Here is an 11,840-nt window from a genome sequence, read left to right on the forward strand (position 1 = left end):
CTGTCACGCCAGACAGTGAACGTGTTAATAAGTAAGTGTTGTTCAAATTATATCGTGTTTGATATCATTTTCATCAGAAAAATCTCACCAACATGTTGAAAAAAAATTTCAGATGAAAAAAAGTAAAATTAAAGAAATTATATTTTTCTATTATGAATTGTCGAGCCGTGAAATCTCGTAAAAGAAACCGAGTGGTGACTGACAGCGAGCGAGATAACATAGGCGCAGCAATGACGCAGCCTAGGCGTAGGACCATCTATACTGACACTTGTAGAATCCAAACTGACTGACACTTGTAGAGACATTACTGTATTTGATGATCACCGAGATTTTCATTCAAAGTTCCTTTAATTTGAAATCTGGAACGGGTTGTGTGCCTTGGAATGTGCTTTACGGTTATTTGGCAATTACATACATTGCTAATTGGAACGTAGGGTAGATATGACCTATTCCGAGTCTGCGAAATTCTGTAATTGTTTAAAAGATTATGCACAGTAATTAGTAAAAGCACAGGTTCATTATGAATTTACAGTATTTGTAAGAATGGAGATTTACCGATGAAACAATCAATATCATAACGTTAGTTTTATTATTATTTATTTATAACTTACTAATTCACTTGCTAATGCTCTGTAATTGAACATTTCACGACTCTCGTCGAAGTAACTCGAACAATCAATTTTGACATTCTCAATGTACCTATTAATACTTCAATTCATTCGTAAACGTAGTAAAAATTTTACTACTATAGCTTCTAACACTAGCCTAGTCTAGCTTGCGCAGCTATAAATATTTCATTCGAGAAACATTATTATATCATTGGACTTTTTCACTCGTGAAAATGTGTATCTAAATTTAATCCTGAAATCACGAGTTAGATTAGTTTCTTTCTGCTCCACCGCGATCTCGAACGTCGATGTTGCATGCAACTTATGACATTCGCCGTGGAGAGCTATTTGTATCGGTATTTGAATAACAAATGTTTGCCCGTGGAGGCGTCTCTTTTGTTTCATTCTTCTTTCCTTCCTCTCTCTCTCTCTCTCGCTCTTTTGCCTCCCGAAATGTACACCGTATAAAAGAACGAGGGCTGAGTTACGGTTGTCGGGCGGACCCGCGGATAGAGCCTTCAAGGATTACAATCGGAAATTCAGCTGGTTGAAAAAGGCGTATAAATGTTAGAGGATAACGCAACCGCTGTAAAAACCACTATCCGACGAATGAAATTTTGAACAAAGGTTTATTCAGAATCGCTTCGCTATCTGCAGATCTATGCAGAACTATGGTGAAATATGTATATTGTTCCGTGGATGAAACAGCTTCTGCCAATGACGTTTCGTGATAAATGCAATTTTAATGACACGTTAAACATTGTAAAATTTCTACCGTGTAAAGACACCGGGTATGTGGAATATTAATTTCAAAATTAACAAATTTAAACGTATATTTATAGGTATTTAAATTTATCAAATTTCGGAATATTGTAGGTATTTAAATTTATCGAATTTATAAATATCATAGGCAATTATTATTATTGTAATATTATTTAAAAATTTAAATATTATTTCAAAATAAACGAGATGTTACAGACGTCGAAGTTTCATACCAATGGCATGAAAATTGTGGAAGAAAAGTGGGCAGGTGTGTTGTACACCTTATTAAATCAAATTTTAATAATTTCCTGTGGAAAGTAGCTTTTAGGTAAGAGAAATGAAATTGCACAAGTTCAACGGTACGAAATGTATAACTTCGTGAAAAGTTCGTAATGGTACAAAAAAAGGAAAGAAAAAAATTGCACTTTTCGTGCGAATGTATGAGAAATTACGGGATGTACGAGCTATAATAACGAATGATTAAGAAAGTTAAGCGTAGCGAAATATTAAGAGTAGCGACCCTCGCTCATTTCTAAATGCGGCTGGTACGAGAGGGTAAAGTGAATTATGGCTAATGGTATGATGGATACTCGACCGGAAATTCAATAGCCAGAAAAACAACGATGACAATGGTATAACCGTAAACAGTTCGTGCACCGTGTGCTGTATTAATAACTCAGAGTGGAAGGGAAGTGTAACGTATGGAGCAGAGGAAAACCGTTCTTCTAAATGAAAATTACTACAAAAAGCGTGGAACTTTCGTAAAAATTTACCTAAATGATCAATTTAAATTCAAAATAGTGAATTTAGCAACTGGAAAATGTTCGAGTGTTCAATTCAATTATTCGTCAATATGAAACAGTTAAAATTTAAAAAAAAAATCAATTATTAATTATTTATTCGAAATTAATTCGAATTAATTCATCTACTTCCTGACAGATTAAACAGTGAAACGCGTAAGATAAAGGTGCGAGGAGTTGTGAATGGGAAAATAAGCGACCGTCAATTTCGAGAACAATTCGGCAACGAGAAACACGAGAGGAAACAAATCTGAAAATCACCAGATGCTATTAATTTGTAATACAAGCACGTTCAATGTAAACCAACATTTGCTTTTAACGTTCGTTTCCAGACATCTTTATTACGTAATACGCGACAGATGTTAACCAGGCAAGCGAAATGAAAATATAGAACGTTAATCACCAGAGTTGTTGCATATTTAGCACACCGCGCGCTTCATGTTCGTTTCAATAATTCACGCTAAATTGTGAATTTACGTTTCACGTGAAAACCACGGACGAAGATTTTCACTACGTGTGAGGACAGCAAGGGGATGATTTTATGATACGTGATTTCTAGTTCAGCAAACAGTTATTTTTCATTTAGCAGACCGGTCTACAGCCAACATGCGACACCTAGAATTTCTCAAATATTAACACGTTAAGCGCCATGTCAGTCACAGGTGACTGACAGTATACTTTTCGTTGGTCGTCTTCTGTTTATAGTTCGCATGGCCCACTTGACGCGCCAAGTGTGGCCTGAACGGAACACGGTAAGCAAAACAGGCTGGGAGTTTAACGTGTTAAAGAATAGGCTATTGTTCAGTCAGTAAGGCAAGGTGTCATAAAGTCACCCCCAAAGAGTCTTCGAAACCGATGCAATTACCGAGGCCTCTCGGTACCTGACCTTCCGAACGAGTCGGAGAGTCAGAGTTGACCTGGCCGGGTTTTCCCCCTGTTCGGTCCCGAGCACCGCGACGCAGGACCGGCAGGACGAGTGCGTAGCCGAGCCGCATGGCATCAGCGGAACCGTGTTACAATGTCGCGATAAGGCTTTCGACAAAGGGATCCCCCGAGGAACCGAAGCGGGACCACGGTTGTCGAGGCGAGAGGGCTCGAGTGTTCCTTCGTTTGAGGGGACTCGCGTTGGGTCCTGTGTCGCATGGGCCGCCAAAAGCGATGATCGCTCGACGTCTTCCGTATCGCGTCGCACTTAAGCGGGACCACGGTTGTCGAGGCGAGAGGGCTCGAGTGTTTCTTCGTTTGAGGGGACTCGCGTTGGGTCCTGTGTCGCATGGGCCGCCAAAAGCGATGATCGCTCGACGTCTTCCGTATCGCGTCGCACTTACCACCACCACGTAGGGTGTGGACGGCTCCGTGCTATAAAGCACGGAGGTTTTCACGCTCGAAGCGCATTTCTACCGAGAACACGCCTAGACACGCATTCTAATGAGAACACGCCTAGAAACACATTATGTTGAAAACACGCCTAAGAAATACAATAATTGTTTTAGTTCGAAAACGTGTTGATTTCTCTCCTATAAATAAGACTCGCCCTGCCGCGAGTCAGCGTTTCCAAGCATCGAAGAGCTACTTGTTGTCCAAATTTCCGTCCAGCACGGACCAGCTTCGTCACCCTAGCTCCGAGGACGTGACGCGCTCCGGGCGCAATGGAAGGGGGTGATACGGGGTTGATCATTTAGTAATTTTAACCTTTTAGATACGGTACGCCACTATAGTGGCTTTCGTGGATAGCACCAATTTGGACGGTACGACACGAAGCTGTCGCTGAAGAGTACACGTGTCAGAGAATCGTCATGAACGGTTTTTGTGCCATCCGCGGCCGTTCCAGGGTGCGGACGAGCGGCGCCGTACCTAAAAGGTTAAGAACCTCCCTTCATGTCCCTTCCTCAAATTTTAAAAGATTTGGAGAAGGGACGACTCTCGATAAGAAGGCCGGCTTAGCTTAAGACGAGAGAGTGTTAGTATGCGGACGAGCGCACCGTACCTAAAAGGTTAAGAACCTCCCTTCATGTCCCTTCCTCAAATTTTAAAAAATTTGGAGAAGGGACGACTCTCGATAAGAAGGCCGGCTTAGCTTAAGACGAGAGAGTGTTAGTACACAGACCAGCAGTTACATTAGGAATCGTGAAGATTCAGTCAGACTCTCAACGCAATACATTCAATCTTCAGACGGCACCAAGTGCAATATTCCAAGTACGCGGAATCAGTACCCGAGTGCTTAACACTACGTATCACGTGTAACGACGAAACGAACGTTGCAGGTATTATAATACTAGGATTATGTAAGTATAATCGGAGATCTCTTGAGTGACATTTAAATTTGCCGTGACTAATCGATTTTCAACAGACATTAAACGATACCACGGTGAGATTATTTGCGAGTGATAAATATTCAAGTTCCAAGAATAATCACAACGGCAATTTTTTATTATTTTACACGATATAGTTTTTTTCAAGTATTGCAATCATTAATTTGCGATTAATGTGCGATTAATTTTTGCTAAGTGTCTGAATATTTGTGTAACGTAGCAGTTGCACGTAATTTCGAATAGTTTACAATAGTTTACAAAAAGTCAATTTAATAGTTTTACAATTAACCTAAGTATTAGGTTGGAACAGAAGTTCGCAGCGTTTGTCAAACCATTTTAAACCGTGTCAAACCGATGGGCCATTTAATCGCCCGGAACGATGCCAAGTTCTGGGAGTATGGAATCATGAAACTGTCTCAAAGATCGTAAAAGGTAGAATAATCTAAACAACGCCTTTGAATTTCACTTAAAAAACGCTAGAAAAGCGGGCTTATTCCACTTATTTGGTCAGTATTTTTGTCAATTAATGGTGAATATTTGTTTAAAATAAATTCATATTTTGGTCAATGTTAAATTGGTACAATTTTGTTCATTTGGTCGGTATTAATTTATTTCTTGGTAAATAAAATGAAAATTTTCGACTAGGATAGGATATTTCATTATACACACTGACCATCTATCTAAAATAAATACACATGTTTACTCAGCCTCATAGCCGAGAATAGGACTTGTTTTTCACCATTCTAAGTTACAAAATTATCTTAACTCGTTCACTCTCTCACACCCATTCATTCTTCTCCTACCTATTGCACACATTCCTCCAGTTATCCTTCGTCTCTTTTTCCTTTTTTCTTAATTCTTCCTATCCCATCGCTAACTCACCACATCTTCTCTACCCATTTCCCTAAAAAAATGTTTCCAAATACCGACCCAATAAATAGCAGCCTGAAAGTAACCATACCTACTCCAAACTACACTCTCCACGTACACGGTGCACAAAAAAGAAAAGAAGAAAGCATACCAAAACAAAGAGTTCAGTCTCACGAGTACCGCGATCAGTTCTCCGGCTGAACGAGAAATCGAAGCACGAACAAGGCCAATCGATCGAACCTCGCGGTATTCATTTCGTTAAATTGTCGTAGGTGACAGATGCTAAGCGATGCCAATGGCAGACACGGAGCAAACGAATTGGTAGTCAGCTGATTTTGACAGATCCCCGTCTCCACGCGGACTAGGGTCGACATAAGGGGGTGCGCGATGGGGGCCTGCGGCAAACACAATGGAACCGCCGCCGACGCCATTGTGAGGCCGCGTTTCGCGTACACAGTCGATCGATGGGACAAGGCGGAGTGCAGGGGTGGGTTTTATGAATTTCTACGTCTTTTCAAATCGCGAATAAATTAATGCGAGATGGCAGCTGCACGCCGATAAAGCACGCGCTCGTAGGAGGGGGACGATAGATCGGATGGTTGATCGAGGTTGAAGGAGCCGTTTCGATTAAGCGTTTAAGTGAACAATCGAGGAAACCACGTAGACGGGTATTTAAACGCACTTTATGCACTGCTTTGGTACGATTTTCGGGCGTTCCATTTTTCTTGTACCTTGGAATAAGTGATTTTTAATTTTCGATTATGATTTTGCAGATGATGTAAAATATTATCTCAAGTGGACAATTTTATGTGTATTTTAGTCAAGTTTAATTTTTCTTCGTCGGTAGTGAAAATAATTAAAAATTAATACTGTAAGTGAAAATAATGTTGTACCTTATTTAATTTCACTATTTAAAATTCCTGATTCCTATTGGTAGTGCTGTTTTCATGCATTCCCTTAGATGTCATTTTTCGCGTGCTTTGTTTCAGTACAATTTTTCTTTGTCAGCAACCAAAATAGTCAAAAATTGATACTTTAAATGAAAATAAAATTGTGCGTAATTTAATTTCATTATTTAAAATCCCTTATTCCTATTAGTAGTGCTGTTTTTCATGCATTTCCTTAGATTTCGCTTTGTTTAAATTTTCTTTTCTTTATCAGCAATCAAAATAACTGAAAATTGATACTTTGAATGAAAACAAAATTGTACCTAACTTAATTTCACTATTTAAAATTCCCAGTTAAAGGTTCACACGTCTGCAACGAAACGGTGCAATCAACAAACACTTATCACTAATTTTCAAAATTGTGCACCATATATCTTCTCATCGAATTTATACCAAATATCGTAAATTATAATTTACACTAACCTATACTAATTTCATTCAATTTTATCCCATTACCAGACTTTCATTTCACGTTTCATTTACAAATGCCTACTACCGTATACCATAATTTCCCGTAAAACTTGCAAACGCTCGCAGAGAAAACGAGATACACGTACGCATAGTACAGAAATTTTCTGTGCCCCATGAATTTAATAATGGGATCGTATCGCAGATAACTCACCCTGTTCGGTTGGACGTGCCAGCTACGCCGTTTTCCATGCCTCTGTACACCGTCTTCAGAAATGGTTAGGTCAGGCCTGCTGCCAACCAAACAACCCCCTGTATCATATTGGCCAACCAGGAGTCTCAATCGATTTCCTGGACAGATGCCCTGGGCAGCAAAAAGGAAAATGTATATCAATGATATCGTACAACCTAGCGGGAATAATAACAGCTTATAGTAACATCGCCGGAGTGGTTAAACTTCGATAGGGTGTATATACTGTAACATTTCCGCACGAAGCAGATACACGTTGTGTAAAATAATTAAAGTGATCGGTTACTCAACAGTCTTTTATCGTTCAACGAAGCGGTTAGTGTACGACATAAAACTTGGTTGTTAGCCTAAGTTATCTGTTATTCAGACGATACGTCTACCTCTGCGAAATTGTATTTCGATTAGGTTGATTTCAAGCGAAGGAACTTAAGTTACTATTTGTGCTGTATTCAAATGTGATTTAACCCTTTCGCTGCGGCAGAGTTTAAGACGTAACGCGTGTGGCGGACGTTAGATGTTCAATCGTAGCCGCAGAATATTCGATTTCGACCGTGTGAAAGTTTGAAATTTGTAAAACTAAGAAATTTCAAATTTGTAAAAATTTTACAAGGAAGTGAGCAAAGGAGAAACTAAGGATAAAATTAAGTTAGATCTTCATTTCTTACAAATGCCAATATTACGTACTATGCGTGTTTAATATGTGTTAATGAACACATAAAATTACAAATAAGAGATCCCTGAGTTATAGTGTTCTAAAAACTGATTACTAAAGTGAAGAATTGAATTGGACAATTAAATTTACTAGTCCCTGTAACTATTTCACACATTCAAATCCTTCAACCCTTTCGACTTCATTCTAAATATTCATTACTCCGGTAAAAAATCGAACTGGAATATTAAAAACAAAGAGATACCTGAAGAATCGAATTGAAACGTTAAATTTACCATTTCCAGCGGCTACTTCACGCTTTTCGTGGTGCATACGCCGCCGGAAACATACGTTGAAAACTTAAAACCAACAACTCTAACAATCTAAACTGGCACCACAAACGCGTCAACTTATCAAGTTCACCAAATCGCACCTACTCTGCCGTTCAACAGCTCGATTAACTTGCTAAAGCAGCGGTCCGTGAAATTGATTGCGCGTATTTGCCAACGATGTTCCATCGGGTTTCGCAAACCTCGCCCGTGACATCAAACAGAAGGAAACGCGGCGGTGAGGAGAAACGTGGACGATTTCAGCCACTTACACGTCCACAGCATTCCAGAAATACCCTCGAATCGTCGCGAGGAAACGAAAGGAAGCTCCAATTAGCTGTGTCTACGTGCGCCGACCGTTCCTTGAAATCGAAACGAAAATAAACGCGTCCACCCTTCTGTGCTGCGTATTTCGCTACGCAAGGATCTCTCTCCCTCTTTCTCTCTCCTTTTCACGCTAGGAGGAAACGGGTGTCGAAATTTCCAAGTTTCTCGTGTGTGCAACACACGTTTTCAAGGTATGTATCGCGACTGGCACAGCTGTCGAATGTCTCTACCTGAGAGTTTCATGTTCGAATAGAGGCGCGTGGATGAAAGGTGAAACTAAGCGTAATCACGGGTCTAAACGACAGTGGAAAATTTGATCGTGAAATCTGTCGGAGAGACAGGGGATTGTTTTGTGGGTAATGGGAAATGTTGGGAAATAGATTGAAGTGTTTACTGCTAATGGAAATATGTTGAATCGAGTGAATGTGGAATTGGTCGGGTAAATGAGCGTTGTTGGTTGGCGAAGTTTATGGTAATGGATTAGTTTGGTGGTTTTAGTAATTACAATATATTGTGTGCGTTAAAGTGTAGAGTTTATTTTGTGTGATTCTTGTGAAATGTTTGTTTTTGATATTAGAGATGGAAATGAGGTTTGCTAGTAAGTAGTATTTTCAATTTGGAAGAGAATACTTTTTGGTATTAGCAGTGGATGAGATTTTTTCCAAGTAAATAATTGAGGAAATTAGTATGTGAAATGGAATTACTTTTTTTATTGGGTGTAGAAAAGAATTCTTTCATTTTATTTCATTTCAATTTTTTCAAAGCCGAAGTACAGTAAATTCTCTACAAGTGTCAGTCCGCAAGGAACCTAAACCTGACACTTGTAGAGTCAGGGACTACGTTTTCGAGCCTCGCGCCCGCCTTTGTAGTTTGCCGAACGTAGTCAAGGACAGCGAATAAAAGATAAGGATGAAACGTGAGTCGAGGCAACCAAGCGATTTAAATACCAACTTTTTTAATTTTACGTTTTTTTATCCCGAAATTTTTCTTAACATATTGATGAGATTTTTCTGATGAAAATGACATCAAACACGACATAATTTGAACAACATTTACTTATTAACACGTTCACTGTCTGGCGTGAATGTTGTTCAAATTATATCGTGTTTGATATCATTTTCATCAGAAAAATCTCAGCAACATGTTAAAAAAAATTTCAAATGAAAAAAATTTAAGAAATTATATTTTTCTATTATGAATTGTCCAGCCGTGAAATCTCGAGCTGTTGACTGACAGCGAGCGAGATAACATAGGCGCAACCTAGGCGTAGGACCATTTATACTGAGACACTTGTAGAATCCAAACTGTCTGACACTTGTGGAGAATTTACTGTATTCGCAAGCTGCCAGAAAAATGGCAAAAAGTCACCAAAAATAGTAGAAATTATTTCGATCTGTTTTCAATCTGTTTAAATAAAACTTTCTACACCTAATATGTCTATTCTTGAAAATTTTTCCAAAGTACCATTCATTTATGGTTTCTCATAAATCTCTTAACCCATTGATACTCAAATTTTTCTCAACTTAATGTTTCATTTCAATTTTAATTATTTCCTAGATGAGTAGAAATAAATTGCCCATTTACATATAATTCTACAACTTACATTTTCGCCACAGAATAGAAAAAACAGCGCAATATAGAAAATGAAAGAAAATAATTTAAAAAATTGCACTTTCTCGAGAACTAATTGAGCACGTGTGAGACACGTGTATATAGTGCTGAGATAAAAGTTCAAAATCTATCGCCACGAAGAAACTGACTAACCTATGTTTATTCCATCGTATCGAATGCAAACAAATCGTCTAAAATTGATCAAATCCTGAAACAATCACTCGCATTCAGTTACACTAAATTCAGCTTCCTTCAACTGGATCGTTTGAACAATTGAAAGCGGAGGAGGAACAATCGGGGGAATTCGCGTGTATGCATCAGGGTCGCGTGTATACACGCGAGCGGGCGAACAACGCCCGTTCATTTTCGAAACATCGGCAGACGGTGTTCTGTGTACCTAGCTCTACAAAACTGTTCATTTGCCGTGGTATAGAAGCCCGAAAACGACAAAGTGCCGGGACAGAGGCCGCTCCATTACGGATTCTATTCACTCCTCTTCCATGAACATTGAGAAATGAGAAAACAGGGCTGCCGGTTTCGATCAGGGACGCCCGTACACCCGTTATGTCGCACGAGCACATCTGCCGTTAATTTTCGTGCAGACGTGCGAGACAAATCGATTCCAAGTCAATGACGTGTCCCGCGCGTTAAGGCGGCCAAAACCAGACACTTTGGCCAACTTTCGATGCGACTGATCGCCGTGCGCGGCCAGGCCTCGAGGATTCGTCCCATTAAAGGGAACTCGAAGGTTTCGTGATCGAAATCGAAGAGGTGAAGATCGAATAAATTGAATCGTTTCGTTAGATTGAAGTTTAATGGCTCTTCGCAGGAAGATTCGAGTAATGTTAGTGTTCAGTTGATACCTTATCATGATTTCGTGCTGGATTCATCTTTCTTTTGGTTTTGTGAGAAATGATCGAGTAACTGAAGAACTTGATGAGAGGAAAAGATCAAATATACTGAATAAATTGAATAGATTTAAATGACCCTTTGCAGTAAGGCTCGAATAATGTTAGCTTTTCGTTGATATCTTATCATTATTTTGTTGGATTCGTATATCTTGAATTTTTTGAGAAATGATCGAGTAATGGACGAACTTGACGAGAAAGAAAGATCGAATAGATTGAAGTTAAATAGCTCTTTGCAGTAAAACTTAAATAGTTTTAGCTTTAGGTAGATCTTGTATTTTTTGAAAAGTGAACGAATAATCGAAGAATTTGATGATTTCAAAGGAAAGTGTAGAATGAAATATGTATAAAAGGTGCAATTTTTCATTAGAGACTTGGGGAAAAATATCGATCGTTTAAGAATAATTGAAATAAGAATTTAAATACTGGAATTTGTTTAGATGTTAGACTAACAATTTCTTCATTCAACGTTTTTGTGTAAAGTGTAGGTATAAAACAATTCAAAAATAACTTTCTGTGATAAAAGTAAACGTGAAGATTTTTCATTTCAAATTAAATGTAAAATTTTGTATTACAATACATATGGTACACGATATTTGAACTTGAATGTAAAGATTGTGAACGCAAAGCAAAGAGTGTCTTTGATGTCTAGTTCAAAGAGTACACGTACAGGTGCACACAGAGTTCATATTTTACACGTGTCAAAGTTGAAATTTTATAAGTGGTTCTCTCTGATGCATTTCTCGTGTAACGTGCAGGCTTGTAAATACAGCATGACCAGGTCTCAGCTGCAACAACCCGTAACGAGAACGCAAGTAATTTCCTAGTAAACTTGTATTACACCAGAGTACCCTTGTTTTCCAATTTCCAGTTTGCTCACCAACCCCCTATGGTTCCTTTTCGACGAACACCATATGCGTTGTATCATGCCTTCTGCCTGCTGAAGGGCTCGATATGGTGAATAGACAGGTTCTAACTATACGATCTTATCCAAATCGAACTTTAAATCGAAGAAAAACAAAAATTTTAATTATATATTATTTTTAACAATTTTCCAAA

General features: G+C 38.7%; 1 protein-coding gene across 1 annotated transcript in view; it reads right to left on the bottom strand.

The window, feature by feature from the left end:
• The window catches only part of LOC108573146 (breast cancer anti-estrogen resistance protein 1), a 154,602-nt gene that overhangs the window by 47,883 nt on the left and 94,879 nt on the right, over positions 1 to 11,840 (bottom strand). The window contains exon 3 of the mRNA XM_017935530.1: positions 6,922 to 7,071. Coding sequence (XP_017791019.1) covers positions 6,922 to 7,071 — 150 coding nt within the window. The remainder of the gene's footprint in view (positions 1 to 6,921; positions 7,072 to 11,840) is intronic.

Source organism: Habropoda laboriosa, unplaced genomic scaffold (assembly GCF_001263275.1).
Source record: "Habropoda laboriosa isolate 0110345459 unplaced genomic scaffold, ASM126327v1 scaffold124, whole genome shotgun sequence".
Lineage (NCBI taxonomy): Eukaryota > Metazoa > Arthropoda > Insecta > Hymenoptera > Apidae > Habropoda > Habropoda laboriosa.